General features: G+C 35.4%; 1 protein-coding gene across 1 annotated transcript; it reads left to right on the top strand.

The window, feature by feature from the left end:
• The first annotated feature begins 24,958 nt into the window (after positions 1-24,958).
• Positions 24,959-25,660, top strand: LOC136842436 (uncharacterized). Its single transcript, XM_067109774.1, has one exon. The coding sequence runs from the start codon at positions 24,959-24,961 to the stop codon at positions 25,658-25,660; it is 702 nt and encodes a 233-aa protein (XP_066965875.1).
• Positions 25,661-26,239: the final 579 nt, after the last annotated feature.

Here is a 26,239-nt window from a genome sequence, read left to right as displayed (position 1 = left end):
GCAGAAAGAGATACCAAGCCATTTCATGATCCTTCTTGGTAGACTTATGAAATAAATCTGCACAGGTTTTCATCCTCCACTAACCAAGTAATCCGTTAACGAAGGAGTGATTTGTCGCTCTTTGAATTTACCACTCCTGAGTAGCTAATTATTGGTAGAATATATCTATAATTACTGCAAGGAAGTTAAGTTTGATTGTTGACGTTATAGTCAGAAAGCACTAGTATATGCAGGACAAACGATGACTAGTGCAGTTTATGTAGAGGAATTAACATGTTGCTGATGATACTTTTATGTAGGTGTATGGAGAGACAAGTATTGTGGATGTTTTCTCCACACTACTGGATATTCGTGCTCGATTCAGCCGTTAAAGTATGAATGCAGCTGTGACCACTTAGTGTCATTTTTTTTTTTTTTTTTGCTCCTCCGGAGCCATCCCGCTAAATATGTGCAGAAATTTCCTCTTTGCATAATTTTCGTAAACACCTCTCTTCCTCCCACAGTTCCTCTGCCTTTGTCTATCTGCCTTTCTAAAAGTCGGTCTGTCTGCCTACTACCATGGATCCATTCAGCAACCTTTGTCTCCAGTTCTAATTACAGACTCCAATGGCATGTTCCTTTGTCTTGACCTGCATTCTTAATGGGAACGATGTTGCGTAGTTAAAAAAAAATCAGTAATACTGCATGACTCCCTTTCCCTTTTTGTTCATCAGTTTTTTTTTTATAACAATCGTAAACAATGAAGTTGGAGAGATACTAGAATATTAAAAACTTTGTCTTGTTCAATGTGTAATTATGGAGAAATAAGTCTCCAAATGCCTAGTTTACAGTGGTTTACCCGTACTGAAATTAGAAAAAAAATGTACGTTTTGAGGTCCTTTGAATGTGCATGGAAGCAGTGGTGGAGAAAAGAATTGTATATATAGTTGTTTTGAGTAGAGAGAAAAGCTGGATGTTTTGCAATGGTTAAAAGCCAATGTGTCTGTGTGTGTGTGTGTGTGTGTGTGTGTGTGTGTGTATGTGCGCGAGCGTGCACGTAAGAAAGGGATGACAAAAAAGCTTTTTTGTTAGCTGAAAGGCGCAGAGCAAGGAAAGGAGTGGCAATTTTAGTGTCTCGAAGACTTGAGACTGAAAGAGTACTTAGTGTTAGTTTTTGGACTATATTAATTGTGTATGATATGTGAAAACGTTTCAATAGTAAGTGTATATGGTTCAAGGAAGTATAAAAACGAAACAGAATATTTAGGAAGAATCTGAATCTCAATCTGTTATTTGTGAAGGGCCAGATTGTTAGAAAAACATATTTTCCAAAGGAGGATGGTCATAAGTCTACTTGGATAAAAGGAAATGTTAAAGAAAATGGTTTCTTAGGTTATATTTTAACACAGTTGACTGAAATGCAAGCTGATGGATGTTAAAAAAATAGCCGTAGGTATAAGTGTTTATTATTTAGATGAATAAAAGATTCAAGCTGGAGAATTAGGGATGAAAATCTGGTTGTAGCTGTAATTAAGATTATACTGAAATGTCAGTACAAGGTTAAAGAACAAATGGATTTCAGAATAAAAAAATGTAAATAAAAAGCATCTGTGTTAGGAGAAAAACATCCTGTGTGGATGGAGCTAATATCTTTTAATAAATCTTGGAAATGATACTTAAAAGAGAGACAGAACTGAATGACTTAATAATGGAAAAGTTGGTGTTATATTTGAGAAAATTGCTGAAATGACCCTAAATTATGCAGGGAGGCAATGAATACGGTAAAAAATACACACATGGAGTTGAAGAGCTTACCAGAGAGATGCTGTTTATCTGTTCTAATGGCGTGGTCGACGGGAATAATTGTTTAAAAGAAAGGTGATAAAGGTGCTTGTGAGACGTATATGAGCATAATGCTGCTTGGTATACCAGGGAAGATGTATGGTAGGACTATACCTAAAAAAAAAAAAAAAAAAAAAAGACACGAGAGAATGATGAACGAGGAAAAAAGCACTATGTTTTAGACAAAACGGTGCATGCATGTTGTTTATTTGGGAATTTATGTGAAAATTTTGAAAGCGAAAGGAAAAATCCGTTCATGGCATAGATGTAGACACAGACGCCTTATGATAGAATAAATAGAGGCAATGTTGAGCTTGCCAATGCTGTACTATATAGAGGATAAGTTATCATGAGTAATTAGAAATTTTTACAGTGAACACATACCGTATGTTACAATATGTTCACAGGAGAGTGACTGTTACAGTATATAGTAGATCTGAGGCAAGTTTGGTTACATCTAGGTGGATGTTTAATATATTTATGAGTGGAGGTATGCATGAAGCAAGAGATTGGAAGTGAGACATGTGGAAAGTAGCGGGATATCCCTATTTCACTATTGTGAGTATAGTATGGAATGACCGATGCTTTCAAATGACACAGAATAGAAGGGCAAAGTAAAGAGAAAAGTTTGAGAGTAAAGAAGAAGGTTGATAGTGGTTAAAAGAGGAGAATATCTACAGTATCTGTTAACAAAAGTAAATGAACATAAGGAAAATGGAACAAATGAACAATGTGCATAGCGAAAGAATTGAATCTGTTGACATGTATAGGTATTTGGAAACTAACATAAGAGACTCCTATTGGGATCCCATCACCTGACATTCCATTTTGCTAATATGCACATCACAGGTTTAAAAGAAAAATATTCAGAACACCCACCGAAATTCTAATATCTGCCTCAGGTGCATAGATGGTGTTTCTGTGACTTTTAATGGCAAAGACAACTCTCATTGTCTTCAGAAAAACTTTCATCGAAACTTTATCCGAGATTTACCCTCAAAAAGAGCCAGGGTGAGAAGATTCCTTGTCTAGATACCATGGGTTAGAAAAAAGGCAGCGTGTTCAGTACTACCGTTTACTCCAAACCCACAATTATCAGGATGTCCCTAAATGCACGCGAAGGGTGCTCAAATGAACAAAGGACATAGGTCATCAGTACCTGTTGAAAAGGATGCTTATTTATTGGTCTAAGAGGTGCTAGATGTATGCTGAATTTGACAAAATCAGCCAGCTACAGATGACAAATTATGGCAGCTACTAAGATTCACAAGGAAGGCATGATTGCAAAATCTAAGGAAAAAAAGATAAATTCGGAAGTTATAAAGCATTCCGGCAGAAGCATAGCACTGCTTTCAGGCGTGAATCACTATCCATCCAGAGCATATCACTATCCATCCTAAGAATAGTTCGGAGAAGTTCATACCACTTAATTAGACTACAAGGCAGACTTGAGGATCTGGTGATACCTTAACGAGATGGATGAGGAAAAAACAGAACAGCCTCACCAAAAGAGAAATTAGTCCTGACCAACATGATGCAAAAATTCACATGCTCAAAGGAAATGATTTCTCCCGACTACTTGCACTAGTCATATGGCTACTTTGAGGGAAGACCTGTGGTATCACAGAAACCAGGGCCATCATTCAGCAATACACGGAAGTACATGCTAGGAAACAGATTAAATGATACAAGCAATCGCAGTGTTCAGACCGGAAATTACTGGTGAAAGTTGTAGCCTTAAAATTACAGAAATCCAATTTAATATACAAACCCCATCTTAATACATCCTCTCATCCACCAGAAGACAAAGGGACTTGGAAGTGGCACGCAAAACGTAGTGACGGAACCAAAGGCTGTCATGAGATGTAAGGTAGCCAAGTGGAAGCTAGGCCGCCCTACTTGAGGCAAGAGATGTTCTCTTCTCTAGACACCTAGCGATAAATGTCACTGTGATGATAAACTCGACTCAGTTCTAATCGCACATGTGGACAGATTTATTTCGGCAATTAAAGTAAATGCTCGTTCAAGAAAATACCCCAATGATAAACACTCCATGTTGTAATATTTTTCAGATTTTATGAACAACAGCAATATAAAGAAATTGCAAGAAGTAATAAAAAAGAAATGGTGGAAATGATAATGCACAGAGAAATAAGAGCAATAAGAAAATGACAACATACGAGAGTAGTGACTAGGAAATAAGAAATTAATAGCTTTATCATAAAGGCAACACAAAATAATTCATAAAATAGGCGCATTAATTAAATAACATACACCATACAATTCTGAATTACAGCTGAAAATCAGCTATAATTGTATAAGAGAAATACACAAACACAAACACATATATATATATATATATATATATATATATATATATATATATATATATATATATATATATATATATATATATATATATATATATATATATATATATATATATATATATATATATATATATATGTGTGTGTGTGTGTGTGTGTGTGTGTGTGTGTGTGTGTGTGCGTATATGTGTGTGTATTATGGAACATGTTATACATGGCCTTTGTATAGACAATAGCTCTTTTTACTCATCAGGAGATTGTTATTGCAGTATGCGGATAGTGTACATATTGATACTTTTATGTGCATGGCAAAGAAATATATTTTTAATTTTATGTATTTTTATTACGTTATGGTATCATACTGATGTATTGTTATTGGGCACAAAATATTGTTTTTACCCCTTTCATTCTAATGTGAAAGTACATTTGAATACGTACACTCCATTTCACCAGTTGATTCAATCGTGATCTGATCTCGCAAATTCATTGCTGAACAGCATTCAATTCATATCGGTGGCTTGTGGCGTGTCAATATTGGATAATGCCTTTTAATCAGACCACACCGAAATATAAAATGTTTTTAGACACCAATTTGGGAGTCATGAATGCAGGCTTGGTTTGATATATCCATAGGACGTAAATGCATTCCCAATCAGGTAAATATTGGACAGTTTACAGTCGGTGAATGAACAAATATAAATCTATAGATCAACCGACACGGCAGTTGGCGGTTAGTAAAGCCCAGCCGACTCTGGCCCATTGTAACTGAAAGTATTCAATCGGCCGGGATGAAACTCTGGCTTTTGAGGTTTCCCACTAAAGTCTCTAATCTTGTCAAATTTCATCGAAATCCGTTAAGCCCTCTTAAAGAGCATTGGCGCCAGTTGAGCTTACTCAGTCGCCCAAGCATAGGCTCTTCGCTTTTGAGACGTTCCACAGATCCAGATACCGATTTTTGACGTTCAGGGGATGTTTTAGAGGGCGGGTGGGTGGGTGGGTAAGTGACTCATCATGTCTGTGGAGCAATAACGGTATAAAATACAGCCGTGAAACTTAGTTTTTCTGAAAGCTCGTATTCTGGATGGGTGCCTTTCTGGGTTTGTTTTTTTGAAATGATGAAATTTTAAAGTTACAGTATGCCATTCAAATTAACCACCGAAATTAAAATTTCCTGATGCTCAAATACGGACTGCTCACAACATTAGAAGAGACGCCATTTTCTTAATGTGTGAATTCGTCATTTATCTTACGTAACAAATTTCTTTTTTTTTTATTTAGATGAGAATCAAATGTCTCTTATTTTTTTCATTGCTGTATTTTCAGTTACTACAACTTTTTGGAATTTAATTAAAAAACCCCTTTTCCTAGCGTTTTTTTTTTTTTTTTTAATCTACGGAAGTCATTTTATTCTTGAGCTGGTGTCATGAGTGATCATCAACCTTGAGGCTTGCAGTAGCGAGTGGATGAGAAACTGTCAACGCACACTGTTTTCGACAAGTGTCAAGTTATCCTCTTCACTAACGTGAACCAAAAGTTTGTTCAGTTGAGTTTCAAGTCTAATTTCATATACTTCTCAAAAACCGTTAATGGCTTTTTTTTTTTTCTTTTTTTAAGCAATGAATTTCCTGCATTTTGGCGTGAAAGAACCGTCTTCCTGAAGCAGCCAAACAGTTTACCATTCCCAAGTTGGTGTTTTTACATCTTTCTCATCTATTTTAATTGGAGTTTTACATCTATCTATCAATAAAATTTTAAGTTCTTTATAGTGGCTCTTTGTGAGTGTAATAGTTTTTGTGCGCAATGCATTTTTATTGTAAACACCCCGATATTAGACCTATTGTAAAATATCAGTGACTTACTTTACAAGGCTACGACAGGTCTCACTGCTTGGAAAGTTGATTTCTTCCATCTTTCGATCTTGAAAGTAGAGAACGAAGTTTATTTTCTCAAAATTCCACTTCGATCTGAGGTCATCTATTGCTGGTATTGTGGTATTGTGTTCAATTTCCATCTTTCTTTTCCTCATAGGTCTAAACCCCGAAGCTTTAAGGAAATGTAGTACTATCAAGTTTCTATGGCTGCGTAATCTTAGACTTATTAGCGTCTAGCGTGAGTTTTTCATCCAATGATATTTTAAAATTTCTCTTACGACTCATATAGCTTTAAAAGTACTCTTTTTTTTTTTAACTAACAAGAGCCAATTTAATGACAAAACATTTGATCAAGGTAAGGGGGTGTTCATGATGTCAAGGAAATAGCACGATGGCGTGTACTGAGCATAGAATGCAGCCTTAAGAAATGTCAAATCTGTTTTACTGTTTTCATATTTTCTTGTATAGGTAAACCTTGGCCATCCAGGTATTTCGATCAGGAATTCCAAATGATGACCCTAGAGGAGGGGGGATCATGTGCCAGAACAGTAACTAACATTACCATATATATGGTAATAATCTCTGGCGGCCATTCAGACTAAAGTTGCTCTCTCTCTCTCTCTCTCTCTCTCTCTCTCTCTCTCTCTCTCTCTCTCTCTCTCTCTCTCTCTCTCTCTCTCTCTATATATATATATATATATATATATATATATATATATATATATATATATATGTGTGTGTGTGTGTGTGTGTGTGTGTGTGTGTGTGTGTGTATATGTATATATATATATATATATATATATATATATATATATATATATATATATATATATATATATATATATATATATCAATATAAGCTACAAACGTCCTTTAATATCAATTCGCTCTACCTCGGAAATAATATATTTTCATATATGTTACTGAAGGGGAATTTTTACTTGATAATAAGTTCGCCGTCTCGTGGGCTCGAACCAGCGAAGACAAGACCTCAGGATACAGTGGACGCATTTTAACCCACGCGTAAAATATACGAGACGACGAACTTATTATCAATTAAAAATTCCTTATATATATGAAAACATATCATTTCGAGGTAGTGCCAATTGATATATATATATGAATGAATATGAATCACGGTGATGTGATAAAAAAGTCATATATACACACACACACACACACACACACACACACACACACACACATATATATATATATATATATATATATATATATATATATATATATATATATATATATATATACATACACAACACACTACAACAGTGACGATATTTTTTTTCCTAAAAAGCTTTTATTCCCTCACTTCCACTGTAAATGAAGGTAATGTAGCGTCCTAGATTATGGCTAATTTGCCAGATTAGAGAAATACTATAATATTATAGTATTTTTCCTCTTTCCTCTTATTCAGCAAATATATATTGATCAAAGAGGAGTAGAAGAGAGCTTTTACATTGTGTATAAATAAGGGAAAGCCCCTTCCACACTCAGAAAAGAGAACTGATCTAAAACCAATGAGTACTTCAAATATGTTAGAGAGCCGCTGCAGGCATCATAGTATTAAACTAGACCTATAAGAAAGTATGCTAATATATGTCCGAACATATGGAGATATTTGATAACCAGGTACTCTAAACTATTACTCCTAACATGGGTGGCGACTAGGTCTAAGCTAGCCTAGATCCTGGACCCGGAAACATAATTTAATTTTTTTTTATGCATTAACCGGCACAATAGTTGGCGGTTTGTAAAGCCCAGCCACTCGGAGTACACAAAAACCTGAATTTGACCTTTATATATATATATATATATATATATATATATATATATATATATATATATATATATATATATATATATATATATATATATATATATATATATATATATATATATATATATATATATATATATATATATATATATATATACATACATACATACATACATACATACACACACTCATACACAAATTGTATAATTATGCAGTAAAAGAGCTGAGCTGACTATAATCACAGAGGAGCCACATAGGTCTAAGAAAACTATATCTAAAACCTAAATAACCCCCATTCCATTCTTACCACATTTTTCTTGATCTAAGGCGTTGTCATTGCAGAAAAGGACTGAAATCACAGGCGACAAAGTGATGAAATCACAAAAGGTGTAGTAAAGCCCAGTCACAAGAGACAGAAATCGGGATCAGGGGATATTGAGGAAGGGGTAGGGCTTAATTCTTTATTTCGCAACAGTGGCGTTCCTGAGAAGGGGAGCGGGAGGCGCTGTTTGAAATCACCCCTTTGCCCCAAAATGAGGGGCCCCCCAAAATGCGAAATTTAAGAAATTAAATTTCTGAAATTTGCATTTACAAGTGCCTTTAAAATGATCCTATAATTGCTCATATTCTAAAAATTTTCCGGGGGGAGGGGCCGCTTACAGACCGCCCCCCCACCTGCTTAGGCTCGCTTCGCTCGCCTCCAACCCCATAAGAGGGGCCCCCAATGGGAGTGTGCCCCCCGGACCCCAAAATGTCTAGGAACGCCCCTGGTCCGCAACCTAATAAATTATGATGGAAGCGAAAAATAAAAGTAGGAGTCTTTTCTCAATCATTACAGAAAGCGAATACCATTATAACCCTCACAACACTAACCATACCTGAAGAGATAGACACTTGCACTCCTTCTCGCATTACAATTTGAAGACACATAGTAAATGTATCCATTCGGGCGCGCGCGATCACATAAAACAAAGCTTCTTTGTGGGTAACATTTTTGAGTTTTTTTCTTTTTTTTCTTCTTTGTCGTCGAGAATAATACGGGCGAACTCATTCCGATTTTTGCTGTTGCTGTTGCAGATGTCAACAAAAACCGGGGCCTGATCGGTGTTGGGTGGTACTGGAATCAGGTGCTCTTGCTTAATTTTCACATCGTCAGCAGTGGTTCGTGGAAACCGAAGCATATTCAATGAGCGTTTTTCAATGGCAGTCGCTTTCTTTACTGATTGAGAGAAGACTCTTACTTCTACTTTTCGCTTTCATCATAATTTATCAGGTTTCGGAATAAAGCCCTACGCCCTACCCATTCCTCTGTATCCCCTGACATCCATATCTGTCTCTTGTGGCTGGGCTTTGCTAACCCTTTTGTGATTTCATCACTTTTTTTGCCTGTGATTAGTCATAGATCAGCCATAGAGTGATAAAAGAGGTCTACGTTAATCCTGAGGTTAAATCTATTAAAAACTATTTTCACTTTAAGAACTTGATTCAGTTTACTTAAAATTTTGGATATTATGATTCCATTCTGATTTAAATTTAAGAATGATTGCTGTTTTGAATTTTAGTAATAAAAAAACTGATAACATTTTAAGTACAAAAATTACTGGTCATTAAATGATGACCTTAGAATTTGCAACAACTCACAAAATTATGATCTCTAGATAAAATAGCTATGAAGATATTCTAGCTAATTTGGTATGTGTAAAGGTGAACATAATAATAAGGACAATACACAATCCTTGGTATTTATTAACTGATTTACTGAAAAACAATAAGAATAAAATCTAAGGGTGGAAGAAAAAATTCTCAAAATTCCGAAAGCGCGTGGATTTACAGGAGTAACTTGCGACATCTGAATTAAAGACGAAGCTGTTTTGAACCTGGAACCTGAAGTATAATTTTTGTACATATCACAATTAGTATACAAAAACGTGTACGACAGTGGAGGTTTTCAAAAACTTAAATCATGAAAGTGTATAAATAATTTCGTTAAAAACAAGTAGCTTTGAGTGTAATATCAAGGGTTATTTTGAGAGATCTGTACCACTTTCCCGCAGTGGAAATTATATAACGTTTTATTTCTTTCAGTCGAATGGCGGCTTAAAAAATCGCAAGTTTTTTGCCAGTCTTATGCGTTTTTTTTATAATTTCTTACTTTTTTTAGAATGTTGTTACACAAAATCAGAAGAGGGCTTTTGTATTTCAGATATTTTTCCTACTAATGGCATGGGTCTTTGAATATAAAATTGGGAATATTTTCTAAAATAATTTTTAACCCTAAGAAAATGAGAGTTGCGTGAAATTTATTCAGAATGATGTCATGAAATTTATATGATTTGGATCAGTATCACAAATAAGGTAAAACCGCGGACTGTTTTGTTAAAAAGTTTAAAGGATTACCATATTTGCCTTTTGGTTGACTATCAGGATGTTCCCATGTTTTATTAAACCAATTTGTCATTGTGTGTTGTTCAGTTCGGTAGCCTAAGTGAGTTTTCAATTCATAAATAAATATTAATATATATATATATATATATATATATATATATATATATATATTATATATATATATATATATATATATATATATATATATATATATATATATATATATATATATATATATATATATATATATATATATACATATATATAAATGGATGTATGTATGTATGTTCCAGCATAACTCTGAAAAGCAATTTCAACCAAACATTCCGAGTTAAAATTTCCTTCAAGGCCTTTAAAATTGCATGCAGTTCGGCTGTATAAATAGATGCAACAGATGATAAGAGTTTAGAAAGGGCCAGGGAGGGGTTTGGTCAGAGATGGGACTAAACTCTAGGAAATCGTAATATATTATCGATTAGCTGATATTGTCCTGTTCTCCAATTCAGTGACTCACTATGCACAGATAATACGGTAACGAATTATTCTGAATAATCCACTACTGTATTTAGCAATATTCTTACCTTTGAGTTAAGATTTTTTACTCAGTATTTAAGAGCACTAAGTGCCTTAAGCTTTCTTTTTCATAGTACTTAAAAAATCGAATAATCTAATGTTGTCTATAGGCTTAGTATTATTTGTAAGGCTTCTTATATTCAGAGGAATTATAGAATTAGTGTTATACTGTTCTGTTGCCTTTTTACTACTGTTGCTGGACTACTGCAATATTGTTCTCCATTTGAAAAAGTGAGCCTTCAGGGATCCTTATCTTGCTATCAAAATTGTTCGAAGTTAATGGTAGCCTGTTTTGCAAACATACACACTCACACACATACACACACACACACACACACACACACACACACACACACACACACATATATATATATATATATATATATATATATATATATATATATATATATATATATATATATATATATATATATTTGAGAAGGGAAACTTATTGAAACTTCATATAGTCCTATTATAAGACTAGATACATTTCGATAAGCAGGTAGACATGGCAAATAACCTTAGCGTTTAGCATAATTTTAGCAGTTCAGTAGTACTGTCATTGAACTCAGTAACTTGGTGGTTTTTAAATTCAGGTTTTAAGAAAAATATGGCAATATTGACAATCTCTGTTGTCCACATTTCTCATAAATCAAATTATTTTTTGTTTTATTGTGAATATAATTCTAAATGATAAAAACTGCACTTCGCTGAGTGGGGAATCATAATAACCTTATTGTTGAATGGATGGCCTTTTAGTCATGCAACATTTGCTGCGACCTGACCCTCGCGCTGTAATGCATTAAATTAGAGATCTTGCCGCAATATACCGCATACTGCATCCACTAATTGCGTGCCATCCTCCCTGTTATGATTTTTTTTTTCATATTCCTTCACATTCATTAATTAATTTTGAAAAGTATCACCTCCAGTTCAAGTTGTTTAATGGAATGAGTATTATTCATCTGTGATATTTTCCATTATTTGCATTGTCACTCGGAATGCTTGAAAAGCTGATAACAAATTTTCCATTTTATTCTCCATGGGAATAAAATTCATGATCAAAGTGACACTTTAAGCTGATATTACGAAATCTATGCTTATTTTCTCTGTAAGAAAAGCAATCTAACGCTACTTCTTAGCCCAAGATTGACAGTATTTAGGTATTAAATATCTACAGCAGTTCTGTGACCACTGGATATTTGTTGTTTTTCATAGTCAGTTCTTCTTCTTCTTGTTATCCCCCTCATTCATTCATTTATTATTTAGTATTTTAACTTATTCAATAGTTATGGATTAAATAAAACGACACTGATCCACATTCCCTACAATCGATAATGGTAGAAAGAGAGGTATACAGAATAGGGCATGGATAAAATTGGTCTAGGTATTTGTATCGTTGTTGTTCCGTTTGGAGTATCTTGTCATGTTGTCTTTCCGAAATCATGTATTAAAATATTTGATAATTTAGCTATTCTTCAGCAAGAACGGAAATCTTCCTGTGTGGCCAATAGTCCATTTGCCAAAATGGGTAACCTTTGAATGTTCTATAGTACAAGGTTTCTTGATAGATTTGCTATCCTAAGGTGTTTTTTTTAGGTTTTTGCAACTTGGTTGTCCTCATGACAACTTTGGGCAACTCGTGTTATATGTAAATAATGGCCGCCATTACTAAAAAATCTAGTTTCTTCTATATATTTTTTCTATACATGATAATATAAATAATATGGTGTCTATACCTATGTTTTTAAGGTCAAAGAACATGATAAACTCATTAAATATTTTGTTTGCAGGTATATATTATGCCTAAATGCAATATGGGTTACCATCGATGAGGGTATTATTGACCTGCGTTTATTATCGTCTAATCAGGTGTAACAATTTTTATATAAAGTATATAATAGCTGTCAAAGGAAAAACAAACTTTTGAGGCCTTTATTTTATATTGTTTGATTTCGTTAACATTTTGATAGGTGACAATAATACACACCAGACGCTAAGCTGAAGATAATACCCCTCTCCACGGTACCCGAAAATGTAAGTGATCAGCTAATTTGTGTAAAAGATATGGTCAAAACTTCACCCAAGACAATTCATACACTTTCATTATTGTAAAAATGTAGTACTCACAGTCAAGGCAGCTTTATTTATTATTAGTCATTATGCATGAATTGTATTGTACCATTACATAAGAATAACATGTGACAATGTAAGAAGCTGAATTAAAAGAGGTGATATAATTCCTTATGTGAATTTGTGCAACAAAAACTTTAAATAAATTAGCAAGTGCAACTCTTTCTTTAGTGTACTGGCACTGTGTACCAATATGAAATCATCTTTGTTTGCCCTTGAATACTAACATAAAGATGTCTATTTACAGGATTTTTACTATAACATGAAGTATTGGCATGAAGTAGTTCCTGTATGTTTATCTAGTGGCTTAAACTAGTTTCCTTTGGATCATGCATGAATGGAGAACCACAGAGGTAATGCACCTAACTTTCAGGTTAACCAGATCTTTGCTTTTAATCATATAGTAATTAAAAAAGATGTTTAAGAATTTGGACTGCCGAACATGAAAGGTCTGGATTTATGTCTAGATGTAGTCACTGCTTGGATAATCCATTATCTATATAGTGCATGCTTGTATATATGCCTTGTAATGATGTAATGTAACCTTAGTCAGCAATTACTATTTTTAGTAAGGTGATGTTGGGTGACATAAGGTGCTAACTTTTAGTGCAATCACTCTTGTGGTATTTTACATGGTTCTGGTACTTTTTCCTCAGATGGCTGGTGAATCCTGTCTGATTCCATCCTGTCGTACGGAGGGAGCTCTTCAAGCCTTCAAGATACAAGGTATCAACACAATGATTCAATGTAGTAAAGAGAGAGGTGATAATTTCCATTTAAAGTTGCAAGCTATTCTTGATACAACTGGACAAAATGCAACTGTTGAATGCCACAAAACATGTTATTGTGCATACATCTGTAAGCAAAATGTAGCAAAATATATATCTAAGAAAATAAAACAAGGCTTTTCAACTTCTGAGAGTGAAGAGCCAAGTACCTCCAGGGTCAGAAGGTCTAAGCTTTCCACCTTTCACTTCCTACAACATTGCCTGATCTGTGGCAAAGATTGTGTTCCAAAAGATCCAAAACACCCTGACCGCTGGGAACGAGTTGTGAGATGCGAGACCAAGGATCGCCCAGGACTTCCTGCATTTAAAGATGTACTTTTGGATGTCTGTGAGCAGGGAAATGAGGAATGGGGCAGACAAGCTGAAATCCATATGAATGGGGCTATTTCTGATTTACCTGCTGCTGATGCACAATACCATAAAAAGTGTTATGATGAATTCATGGTAATTCCAAAATATTCTGATTTGGCAACCCGTCCCTAGTATTGGATGATGATGCACTAAAGATGGTAATTGATGACACGTATGCCAATCAGTATCTACGCATGTGGACATCTATTGAACTACATGGTACATACTGTAGTTTTGTAGGTCTTCTGTCTCACCAACATATGTTTACAAAACTTACACACTATTTAGAAGATGATATTGTTGTTGTACATGTGGAGGCTTGTGCCTCAGTTGTTGGGTTTACACATTTTGTGGGTAAGACTTTGAAGATAGTCAAAGCAGATTCAGCTGATGAAGACACTATTGAAGCAGTGATTAGGCAGGTCAGACATGAAGCAAAATCTGTGCAGTGTAATAATGCAGTTTATGATCTTGCAGAGTTCATCTACAACAACATACTTAAACATACAAGTGAAACATTACTTAAAATAATTTCAGAACTAGTATCAAATGGCCAAGTGACTCAAAAATCCCTGAGTTTAGCTCAAGCTGTGCAGAGTCACATTACAGGTACTAGAAACCAAACAACACTAGCCTAGCTGTGAAGCTGCACCACAAGTATGGGAGTTCTGAATTAATCAAGCTATTGCATGACCATGGTTTCATTGTTTCATATGATGAGGTGATATGCTTCCGAAATTCAGCTGCAAAATTTGTGGGAGACATCAGCAGTCTTCTACATCAGGCTATGGGAATGACTCGGAGAGTGGGTCCGGTGTTTGGATGGTCTGATAATTTTGAACTCCAGGTCCCAACTCCAAATAGGCGTCGAGAAACCCATTTCATGGCTCATGATTTTCAGATGAATCCTGCTGGCATCATTGTGATGGGAAGTGCTGAGATTGGAGTCATGAACCTTAGTATTCCTCGCCTGCGCAAAACAGTGACACAATCTCCAAGCATTACACAGCCTATTGTACTGCAGCACTACACTGGTCCAAAGAAAGTTAACCTCCTGCTGTCTCAATAACAGAAGGAATCCCATACAGAGGTGTATGTGCCAGGGAGAAGAGCCTTCAGTCTGCTCAGCAAAAAGATCCCCAGTGGCTAAATACACTGTTCCATGGAGTGGGGTGGATTTAATAGTCAAGCTGCCAGAGAGCAAGGTCCACCTTCACCCAAAGGTGCCACAGTGTATCTAATTGGGCATCTGATAGATTCTCCACCCTCTCATCCAGATACAGTGCTTACATCACTTATCTACATGAAAGAGTCACTGGCTGAGCAGGGAATGGCTTATGCCAACCTGTCCATTGACATGCAGCTGTACATGGTGGCTCAGCAGATCAAATGGTGGGAATCAGAAAGGTTCAGAGATGCTATACTTCGTCCAGGAGCAATGCACATAATCATGTCTTTCTTGGGATGCATAGGGACACTAATGAAGGAACAGGTCTTGATGTTCTAGTTGGAGCAGTGTTTGGACATCTTACTGGAATTATGAGCAGAAAGGCATGGGTAAGGGCTATGAGAGCATTCCGCATGATAACTGTTGTCCTGCTGCAGCACCTTTTTCAAGATGGTGAAAAGAACTTTGATGAAATATCTGCACACATGGAGGAAGCACGGCAGCATCCAACAGGCAAGCACAGGGTGGATAATCTCATAAAACCAACACTGCTTGCACACGTTATTTCAACAAGTATGCTTGGAACGAATGTTGCCTTACTTCTTCAGTGCACAACTAAACACACAATTTTTCTATAATTATTAGGAGCACATACATGTACATGATGCAAGAAGCTGTGTATCTTGGCAGTTAAAAATACACACAAAAGCATAAGTTTAATTTGTAAGAACAGTTTGCAATAATAAATATGTCGAATTTCATGTATTGTTGTAAGATTTTTATAACTTTATTTGTCATAATGTCTGTACAAATAAAACTGCACATGTTATATCGGTTTATGTGACATAATATTAATTCTTGACCATGAAAACATGGGTATAGACATCCCATATGACATATTATCTTACAAATTTACAGAAATATTGAGAAAAAAAAATTGAATTTTATATAATGGCGACCAAGATTTGCATATTTCAGGATTTGCCCAAAGTTGTCAAGAAGACAACCCAGTTAAAATACTTCAGAAAAACCAGGTTATTAGATATATACCATAATACCTTGTACTATAACAGATTCATAGGTTCCCAATGGAAATCATAAGAATGGCAAATGGACTACAATGCTATGTAGAGAGATCTGCTATTCTAGAGTGATATAAGAATTTGATCGTTTAAAATGGAACAGAAGGATACCAAATCTTATAACAGTACAGTCTTTTATAAAATTATGCTGAACGACTTTAAATTAATTTTGCTTTATCTTTTCTTAAATGAATGATAAAGGATATCCCTAGCTAGAAATTAATTGTATGTAATCTGTTTTTTTTAATTGTTATCATTTTTTCACTACTATTCTCAGTATTATTACTGTCATTACCATTATCGTGAATACTATTTTTTATACTTCTTCAGCAACTGTGTGGACATTGCTGATTTATCATTTTTTATCATGTTATCTCATGTATCTAGAAAGTGTATGTTATTGTCTCTACTTTGTATATTCCATGTATATGGCCTTGAGCTAAAATGAAATCTATTATTATCATTTTTATTATTATTATTATTATTATTATTATTATTATTATTATTATTATTATTATTATTATTATTATTATTATTATTTTTATTATTAACATCAGATTTAGAACTCTCAGACTCATCTTTGTTTCCAGCCAAGTGATGTTAAGTTTTTTTTTTGCTTGAGGGTTACTATATATATATTATATATATATATATAAATATATATATATATATATATATATATATATATATATATATATATATATATATATATATATATATATATATATATATATATATATATATATATATATATATATATATATATATATATAAAGTTCATCTCCGATATTGGAAATTGCGTTTCTCGCCGGTGAATAATTGAAAATCATAATCTATTTAAGTGCAGGATGGTGGGAATTGCTCGTATCTTTGTTCATATTATTTCAGTGAACCATGCCAATTATCATTTAGGAAAATGAAATATCAATCAATTTAAGAATTTCTGTAAAGTTGTAAAAGACTGGTCCTATAAAACTTCAATATCACAAAGTTTGTAGAGAAGAAAATTGTTGTTACTAATATATACTACAGAGATAGAAACAGCAAAAAAAAAAAAAATAAATAAATAAATAAAAAAGAGAGTGAATGCTGTGAAGAAGGCAATGTAATGTAAGTTTTCAGACCATTTTTGTTATGTTGTCAGAAGGAGAGTGAAATTAAAAACTCAAAATGACTAAAATTTCATATGAGATCATCCTAAATGGATTATGAGTAGCAAAACAGACTCTTAATGAACAAATTGTACACACGTGATAAAAAGAAACTAAGGATTCTGCAGAAAGAAAAACGGTGGGAAAAAATAGTAGGCTTGACCAAGTTGTAAGAACGGCAATTACAGGTATATTTCCTGTTCTGTGAGCATTGCAGATTTCTGTTATTTAAGTTAAAACATGAACGAAACAAATCAAATGTGATTTGAGAAGCATAAAAAGCTAAACATTACGTAATTTAGCAAAAATTCGGAAGTTGCATCCGTAAATCAAATAACAAAGAGTGATTTCAAAAGTATGCTGTCCATGCACCTGCTTTGCATTTTCAAATTTCCGGGAAAAGTAAAAAAAAAAAAAAAGTGAAAACGCATACTAGATGAAAATTCACATTAGGCAAGTTTATTGTCACTTTTTTATTCATAACCAGTAATCTGTAATTTTGCGGGACAAAATGGAAACGCGTTGGTTGGATAATAGTGTGCAAATTGTGTGAAAGTTTATGGTCAAATGACAGCATGACCCATAAAGGCATACATACCAAACAGAAGACGACCTCCCCTTGGGGAGAGGGAGGGTTTACATAGTGACTGAATGGAACCGAAAGTTGCTGTGATAAATCATTCGTGGGAAGCATATTTGGAATATACAGTAGATAAGGCAGACTTCAAAATATATGCCATATAGTATCAAAACAGCATTTTTTTTTTTTTCAGGAAGTCAGTTTAGAAGAGATAACTTGGCAAACAGGTGAAATTACCATCACAACTATCAGAGGGGACTGCGTCGATCATAGCCGTAGTTTCCCTATTTCTTACAAAACAGAAGCTTATTGACATTTCATGTAAACATTTTTTCCTACCAGATACCAAGCGAGCTGACCCTTATAGATATTTATTTCAGTAGGGAAAATAATAAACTATCAAAATTCTTATACACTAAAAGAATATTTATCCAGAACTACATGTCACGTTTTGCCTTATGGTTAATTTTTGTACATTTATTGTTTGCAAAGAACTATACAAATAACTTTTTCAACTAGTTACTGTTCAGTGCCATGGCTTAAACTGAAATCTTATGATTTCTTTGCCTGTTAACTAATGAAAATTGTCATTAATTATTCATGACGCACAACTTATCATGCACAGCAGAGAGAGAGAGAGAGAGAGAGAGAGAGAGAGAGAGAGAGAGAGAGCCATGTATTCTTTCTTTCGTCTTCTGAAACCGATCAGAGTTTTCAACCTCTTTTTATTTTATCATTCGCATTCATCATCTGCTGTTCATTTCATAAGAGAAAGGTGATTCATTAGTCCATTCATGCTTTCGAAGACGCTTCTCCTTTATTCTAAATCATTCGTTATATATCCGGCCTTCCAGTGGTTCAGATGCTGATCTCCCCAGCAAGAGAGCACGATGTAGATTTCCGATCAGTTGACCTAATCTTGTACTTAATAACCATTTTTAATGGAATAATTTTGACTTTTGATTTTTTTTTTTTTTTGAATGAGGTACTTGGTATTCAGCAGCTGTGGTGGCTCTTCTCTACGGTAGAGAGTTCTTCATTGAAAGGGTGGGTAGAGCTCTCGGCTAGCACGCTGTTTGCCCAGCGTTCGACTCTCCGACCAGCCAATGAAGAATTAGAGGAATTTATTTATGGTGCTAGAAATTCATTTCTCGTCATAATGTGGTTCGGATCCCACAATAAGCTGTAGGTCCCTTTGTTAGGTAACCAGTTGGTTCCTAGCCACGTAAAATAAATCTGTTCCTTCAGGCCAGCCCTAGGAGGGCTCTTAACCAGCTCAGTGGTCTGGTTAAATTAAGATATACTTGACTCGCCGGTAGAGAAGGTTTTGCTCAGAAAAAATGGGTCTAACAACCTGTAAAGCCATCATACTACTATTGCTACAGCTACCACCTCTACTTGCAACAATAACAGAAAATTTATTTTGAATGTATCATCGTTGTATCTACAATACATGTGTGAGGAATGCTTTCAATATCAAGAAAAACATAGAAAAATGCGAATGAATTTCATATGCTTTTACCCAGTCGTATGATATCGGACTAGATTAAAGATAAATATTTTCGAATTGACAATGGGGCTTATTCATACTTGTCTGCATAAAGACGTCCAAGATTCAGATACGGAAAACAGGAGTCTTCCGATTCACGTTTTTATGGTTATTACCCAACCATACACACGGAACCCTTCTTACGAAATGTGGGGCTTCGCAAGAAAATATAGAATAAAAAAATGACAAGGCATAAGTTTTGGGGACTTCATCTTTCCTTTGAGTTTTCGTCGATTCAAATATTCACCTTGAAAGGTACTATAAAAATCCTTCTCGAGGAACTTATTCTATAATATCATTTCTTCCTTCCTAGTTTGGATTTTGTTGGAAACATTTTCATAAAAATATCTCCCAAAGAGATTTATCCAATGGAATCTGTTTCCTTTTTGCTGTATTTTGATATTTTTATCTCTACTCACGATGTAACATTCAACATCGGCACGTTAATTTTTCCGTACCCTTGCCTGGCGTTTTCCTTAGTTGCTTCACGCAATTCCGTTTGTTTTCTCTATGATTTAGGATAGAGAGTCAGATGTTATTATTAAAAGTGAGACAAAAATATAAAAAAAAATAAAAACGTCATCATGTCCACCATAAAGTGCAGAGTACCAGGATTATGCGGGTAACGTAAAGCCTTACATCCAAAAACAATGGCAACAAAGATGACATCAACCGAGAATTCAAGTCAGGAACTTGGGAGCGACGTCTGTTGAATAGAAAATCTTTCGCTAGAAAATGTGAGGAAAAAATAATAAGATCCAGAAAGAAGGAGTAGAGGACGAATAGGTTCGGTCTATACATATATATCTGCTGCCTAAGAGTCAAAGTAATAAATAAATAAATAAATAAATAAAAATACAGTATTGACAAACAAGCAGAAGATTCTGGAACAGATTCTGCCATTTTCTTACCATCATAAAATATTAAGCCTTGTGTGTTTCCCGAGTTTGGGATAACACAAATCCCAGAATTTATTGCATCTCAGACGTTGTCATTTCAGCTATAAACCATTCGAAATAACATATCATCTGTCGCTCAAGAAATGTTTACCTCGGATTGTTGAATTACTGAAAAATACATGCTACGTCTCCGTTCCGTTTCCAAGTAATTTGATATTAAAAGAAATAAACAACAAACAAGTAGACTTCTACATAAGTTTGTACGCTACAGTGAAAATAATTTTGTATCAAAGTGTAATCGCTCATGACACTCTCCTCCTCCTAACTTGCACCCTGTCCGACACACACACACACACTCTCTCTCTCTCTCTCTCTCTCTCTCTCTCTCTCTCTCTCTCTCTCTCTCTCTCTCACACACACACACACACACACACACACACACGCACACACACACACAAACACATTGACACATTTCGTCATTTTACCGGAGATTGATAATACGCCATTTACTTTCGAACGAAATGAAATGTTCATGCTTTTCCCAAACTCAAAATGCCAGGTTGTGTTCAGTTTTAATTTTAAGAATTTTACTCACGATTATATAATGAATTTCATGACGAATTCTTTTCCAGTTCGTTACAAAAGACAGAATTTATTGGAAAGCACGGCCTTCAAAACAATCTCTCATCCCTCACGTGGTTCTTCGGAAAATATTTTGAATTGCTAATTGTCGTGTCTAGTGAAAAGGTCCTCATTCGAACGAGGTCTTTTCTTGTTTACATATTTGGGTACAGTTGTCCAGCTGAGGGTCTGCCCACACTACAGTAAAACATGTCGTAAATACAAGGCTGCCATTTATCTCTTACTTATCACAACAGATTGAAAGTAAGTCAACGACTGTGAGTGAAGAACAATCCTTTGGCCAATACTAGATAATCGAATATAGCATTGATTAGAACTAATGGTAAGTCATTTATTTATATTCAGCCTATTTGTGATATCTGTGCAGTAGTGTTTACAACATGCTTTCCTGTAGCGTGGGTACACCCTAACACTTTGTATCTATTGTCGAAACTTCGACAAAAGAGATTGTACCTTTCTGGAAGTTTCGGTATAGTTTTATGTTTTCTTTCTAAATTTACGTAGTGGAAAAGTGTATTATGTAGAAGAAAGGTATTATGTTTTGTTGTGTTTGTATTTAGTTGTGAAAAGCATTGTGTTTTCCTTTTTCATGTATTTAATTGTAACTACCGGACATCGGTTGTTTGTTCGTTTGTTAGTCGAACGTTTGGTGGTGGTCAAAGACGACCATGAAGTCAGTCTCGTCACAGCTCCGGTACAGTGTACAGTAGTTGTATCTAGCAGGGACTCAGAAAAAGGGAATACAGCCATAGTTGTCAGTGCCTTCAAGTACACTTAAGTATTCTTTTTCATCTTAAAGTTCATTTAGGGAGATTTCCTTTAGGAGATATGCATATCTAAATGTAAGGAGAATTTCTTGGAGTGTACTTTGGATGAGGGTTACGAAGTCGAGATTGTGCTGATGCCAATTTCATTCTAACTCAGGCTAGGAATGTCAAATGCGCCATTTGAACTAACAGTAAGTTTATATCATTTATGTCTTGGATTAATATAGACAACGCAATTCAGTGTTTTAAGTGCAGTATGGAATACGAGTGAAGTAACCTGGGTGTCGTAGTAAAGACTTAGGCTACGATTAGTTTAGTACATTTCAAACCGTTTAGGCTACACGATCACTTTATGATTTGAAATGCTTTACTTATTTTGAACGAGTCAGAATAAATTGGTACTGTGACCAGGATCACAGAGATTGGTTGTTAAAGCAGCGATCTGTATAGCTAGAGTTTATGAAATTTCAAGGGTTGTTGTGTTACTTGGCGATAAACATGAAAACGTGACCGGCTGATGGTGGCGGCAATTTTAAAATTAGTCACGTGCTAACCTAGCCTGAAATGGATAAGATACTTCAGTGAAATTTAACTTGAAATAAAACCCTGATATACATTATGTATGTGTGTAGCCAAGGGCACATATATATAATATAGCCGGTAGTGATCTACCATTGATTAATTTGAAGAGGTGTCGCCAACTTCTAAATATTATATTTACTGGTGCAGTATACATATTTTTTGGAGCTGGCTGTTTGTACACTCTTTTAGTATTAAAAAAAATTATATATTTGGTGTTGGTAAATTATAGGCTAATTTGTCTGACATGGAAGGATTAAAGAGGAGATGGGGTGGGAGGGGGGGGAGTTTAATTCTGTGATAACTAACTGGTCAAATAAAGTTGAAACCTCTACTGATGCAGGTGGTATCAATAGTATTTGCAGAAAATCCAGGAATTGGATGATGACATATTAGATCTAACAGATCCTGGAGGACAACCTGACCAAATTATGAATCATGCTGAATATAGCCTAAAGGTAGGAAATGAAATTCATAGATTAAACTCCTCCATTACGAATCTTCTAGCTGTAAAGGGTGAACCTAGTGCACTGATATTGCCTGTTAAAGTTAGTGTAGAGTTACCTAAATTAGACCCAAAACATTTCGATGGTGATGTATCGGAATGGAATTCATTTTGGGAACTTTATGAAGTATCAGTACGCCAACGTACTGATTTTAAGAAAATACTGAAGTTTTCTTATTTGAAGGGCCTACGTGAAGGTGAGGCTCTTGAACTATACTAGGTTTTTATGGTTGGAAGATCCAACAGACCCTAACAGTGAATTGATGGTGTATATATAGGTTTTGAGTTGTTTTATTTGGAGCTACATGTTCTCCCTTTCTGCTGAATGCAACAATTAAGAAACACCTATCTATGGTCGAAGGTGATGTAGAAAGGATAAAAAGAGGACTAGATGTAGATAACTTGCAGTTCACTAGCAGTGATGATAATGAACTGGTAAATTTTTCTTTGAAGCAAATAAGATATTTGTGCAGGCACATTTATATCTGAAAGAATGCACAAGTCATTATTACTTGTCCATTCTTTCAGTTATAAATGTTGGATCTTCCAACCATAAAAACCTAGTATAGTTCTAGAGCCTCACCTTCCAGTAGGCCCTTCAAATAAGAAAACTTCTGTATTTTCTCAAGATATTTGCGCAGAAACATTTATATCTAAATGAATGGACAAGTAATAATCCCTTATTGCAAACTATTGCTAGAGCATATGGGATTAGTGCCAGAGAACAAACAGCTCATAAGGTCTTAGGTCTGAACTGAGACAAAGATACCTTAACATTACATCTGACTAAGATAAATAAGTCCAGCCAGACTAAGAGAGGGAAGTGTTGAGATCTGTTGCACAGATGTGAGATCCATTAGGAGTACTTCTACCTGTTACCATTAGGGCAAGGATATACCTGCAGAATTTGTGGAAGCAACAACTGGATTGGGATGAACAACTCCCAGACCCATTACAGAAACAATGGGTTGAGTTATCCGAAGACTTGGAAAAATGTCTTTATTTCCTTTCCTAGGCATATTAGCCTAGGAAAGGGGGACTCTTAACACGTATTCTGCAATGCCAGTGAGTTAGCATATGGTTGTGTAGCCTGTAGAGTTAAGAACAAAAACTCTTATTTAATGGCAGCAAAGGTAAGAGTAGCACCCATTAAAGAATTAACTGCTCGAAAACTTGAGTTGATGGCATTATTGCTAGCACAAGAATGGCCAAATTTCTTAAAGAATCCTTTGAGAAAGATGAGTTTGTAGAACCGTTCTTTTGGTTGGACAGTAAAGTCGCCTTAAGTTGGTTAGTATTGAAAAGTGTTCTCCCTGTGTTCATGAAAAATAGACTACAAGAAATAAACTCTTTATTTCCAGAGGTGGTCTTGTCCTATGTGCCTACAGATGATAATCCCAGTGACTGGCTGACATGTGGGAAAAGGACAGAAATGATTTTGGACAGTTCTTTCTGGTGGGAGGAACCCCCTTTGCTAAAGAATTCCTCTTGGCCAATAGAGAGGTCATGGGTTAGTGAATCACTTGCACAGGGTAGGGAAGGGAACGTTTTGGTCAACACTATAGGGAACAACCTGAATGGTAATATTCACTTGCTGAATTGGGAGAGATTCAGTAATGTTAAAAAAGTCTATAGGACCACAGAGTGGATCCTACGATTTTTGAATTTTTCCAAGGGGAAATACGAGAGTTTGATGAAGGGGGTAAGAAAACCAAAACTAGCTCTCATACACCAGTTGAATCTTTACCTGGACAACAAGGTAATAAGGTGTAAGGGCATACTAGAACACACACATTTACCCGAAGCTGCTAAGTTTCCTATACTATTGCCGAAGAGTTGCTATGTTACTCAGGTAATTATTGAAGAACGTCACGATGCCAATGCTTATATGGGTGTAAATTCAACTGTGGTGAGTGTCAGGCTGGAGTTCTGGATCCCACAGAGAAGGCAATAAACTAGAGTATATTACACGATTGTGTTAATTGTAGGAGAATGGGGGCGAGGCTGTATAGGCCCAATATAGTTCCTCCATTACCTGAGTTCAGGGTGCAATGTAAGCATCCTTTTAATACCACAGGAGTTGACTACACTGAGAAGGTTAATATCATCTTATTTACGTGCCCAATAACCAGAGGCATACATGTGGAGCTAGTTGATAACCAGTCCTTTCACTCGTTCCTCATGAGTTTAAGAAAATCCTGCAGCAGAAGAGGTTTCCCAGCAATCATGTTGAGTGACAACACCACCACATTTGTAGTGGTATCAGAATACCTTAAGACCATGTTGAAGAATCCCAGGGTAAAAGAACATCTGTTAGATATAAAGTGTAACGGGAAGTTCATTCCAGTGAGAGCAGCGTGGTTTGGTGCTTTATGGGGAAAGCTGATAGGACTTCTTAAGTCATGCCTGAAAAAGATTTTAGGCCAAGCCTTATTCAGTTTTGAGGAACTGACCTGGGTGCTGGTGGAGCCAGAAGGAATCATCAATGATAAGCCATTAAGTTACATGTCCAGGGATTTGAATCAATTGGAAATTTTAACCCCCAACCATTTGATCCTTGGAAGAAAACGTAAGTCCTTCCCAAGAGAAGTAAATTGGGAAGAGATCCCTGATGACCCTACCTATGGACGGAGAGAGTTAACCAAGATAAGATTCTTGTTTGTATCCAAGTTATGCAACAACCTGTGGAAATGATGGGAGAGGGAGTATTTAACAACATTAAGAGAGACCCTTTGAGTAGGAATGATGCTTGGCTCTTGGCACAGGATAGGGGAAGTAGTCCACATTCATGACAAGGGGCCAAGGAGCAAGTTGAAGTTGGGCCAAGTGATCGAGTTACACATGGGGTGAGACAGGGTCCCAAGAGTGGCTACTCTAAGAACAGCCCATAGCCAGTACATGAGACCTGTAATTAAGTTATACCCCTTAGAGCTGTGGCAGGAGATAAGGGAAATTAACCCTGCAACAGAAGACATGCAGTCAAGCACCTGCCAGAGCAGAAGGTCTTCTCAAATAGCTGCAGAAACCAGAAAGGCACTGATAAGAACAGGACTGTTGTAAATAATGTAGGCATAAGTTTTTCTTGCATGGGAGTATGTCGAAACTTCGACAAGAGAGATTGTACTTTTCCGCAAGTTGTGGTATAGTTTTATGTATTCTTTCTAAATTTATGTGAAGTGGAAATGCGTATTATGTAGAAGAAAGATTTTATGCTTTGTTGTGTTTGTAATTTAGTTGTGAAAAGCATTGTGTGTTCCTGTTTCGTGTATTTAA

This window comes from Macrobrachium rosenbergii, chromosome 2 (genome assembly GCF_040412425.1).
Source record: "Macrobrachium rosenbergii isolate ZJJX-2024 chromosome 2, ASM4041242v1, whole genome shotgun sequence".
NCBI classification, from domain to species: Eukaryota; Metazoa; Arthropoda; class Malacostraca; order Decapoda; family Palaemonidae; genus Macrobrachium; species Macrobrachium rosenbergii.
The sequence above is the reverse complement of the archived record's forward strand: the minus strand, read 5'-3'. Positions and strand labels throughout refer to the sequence as shown.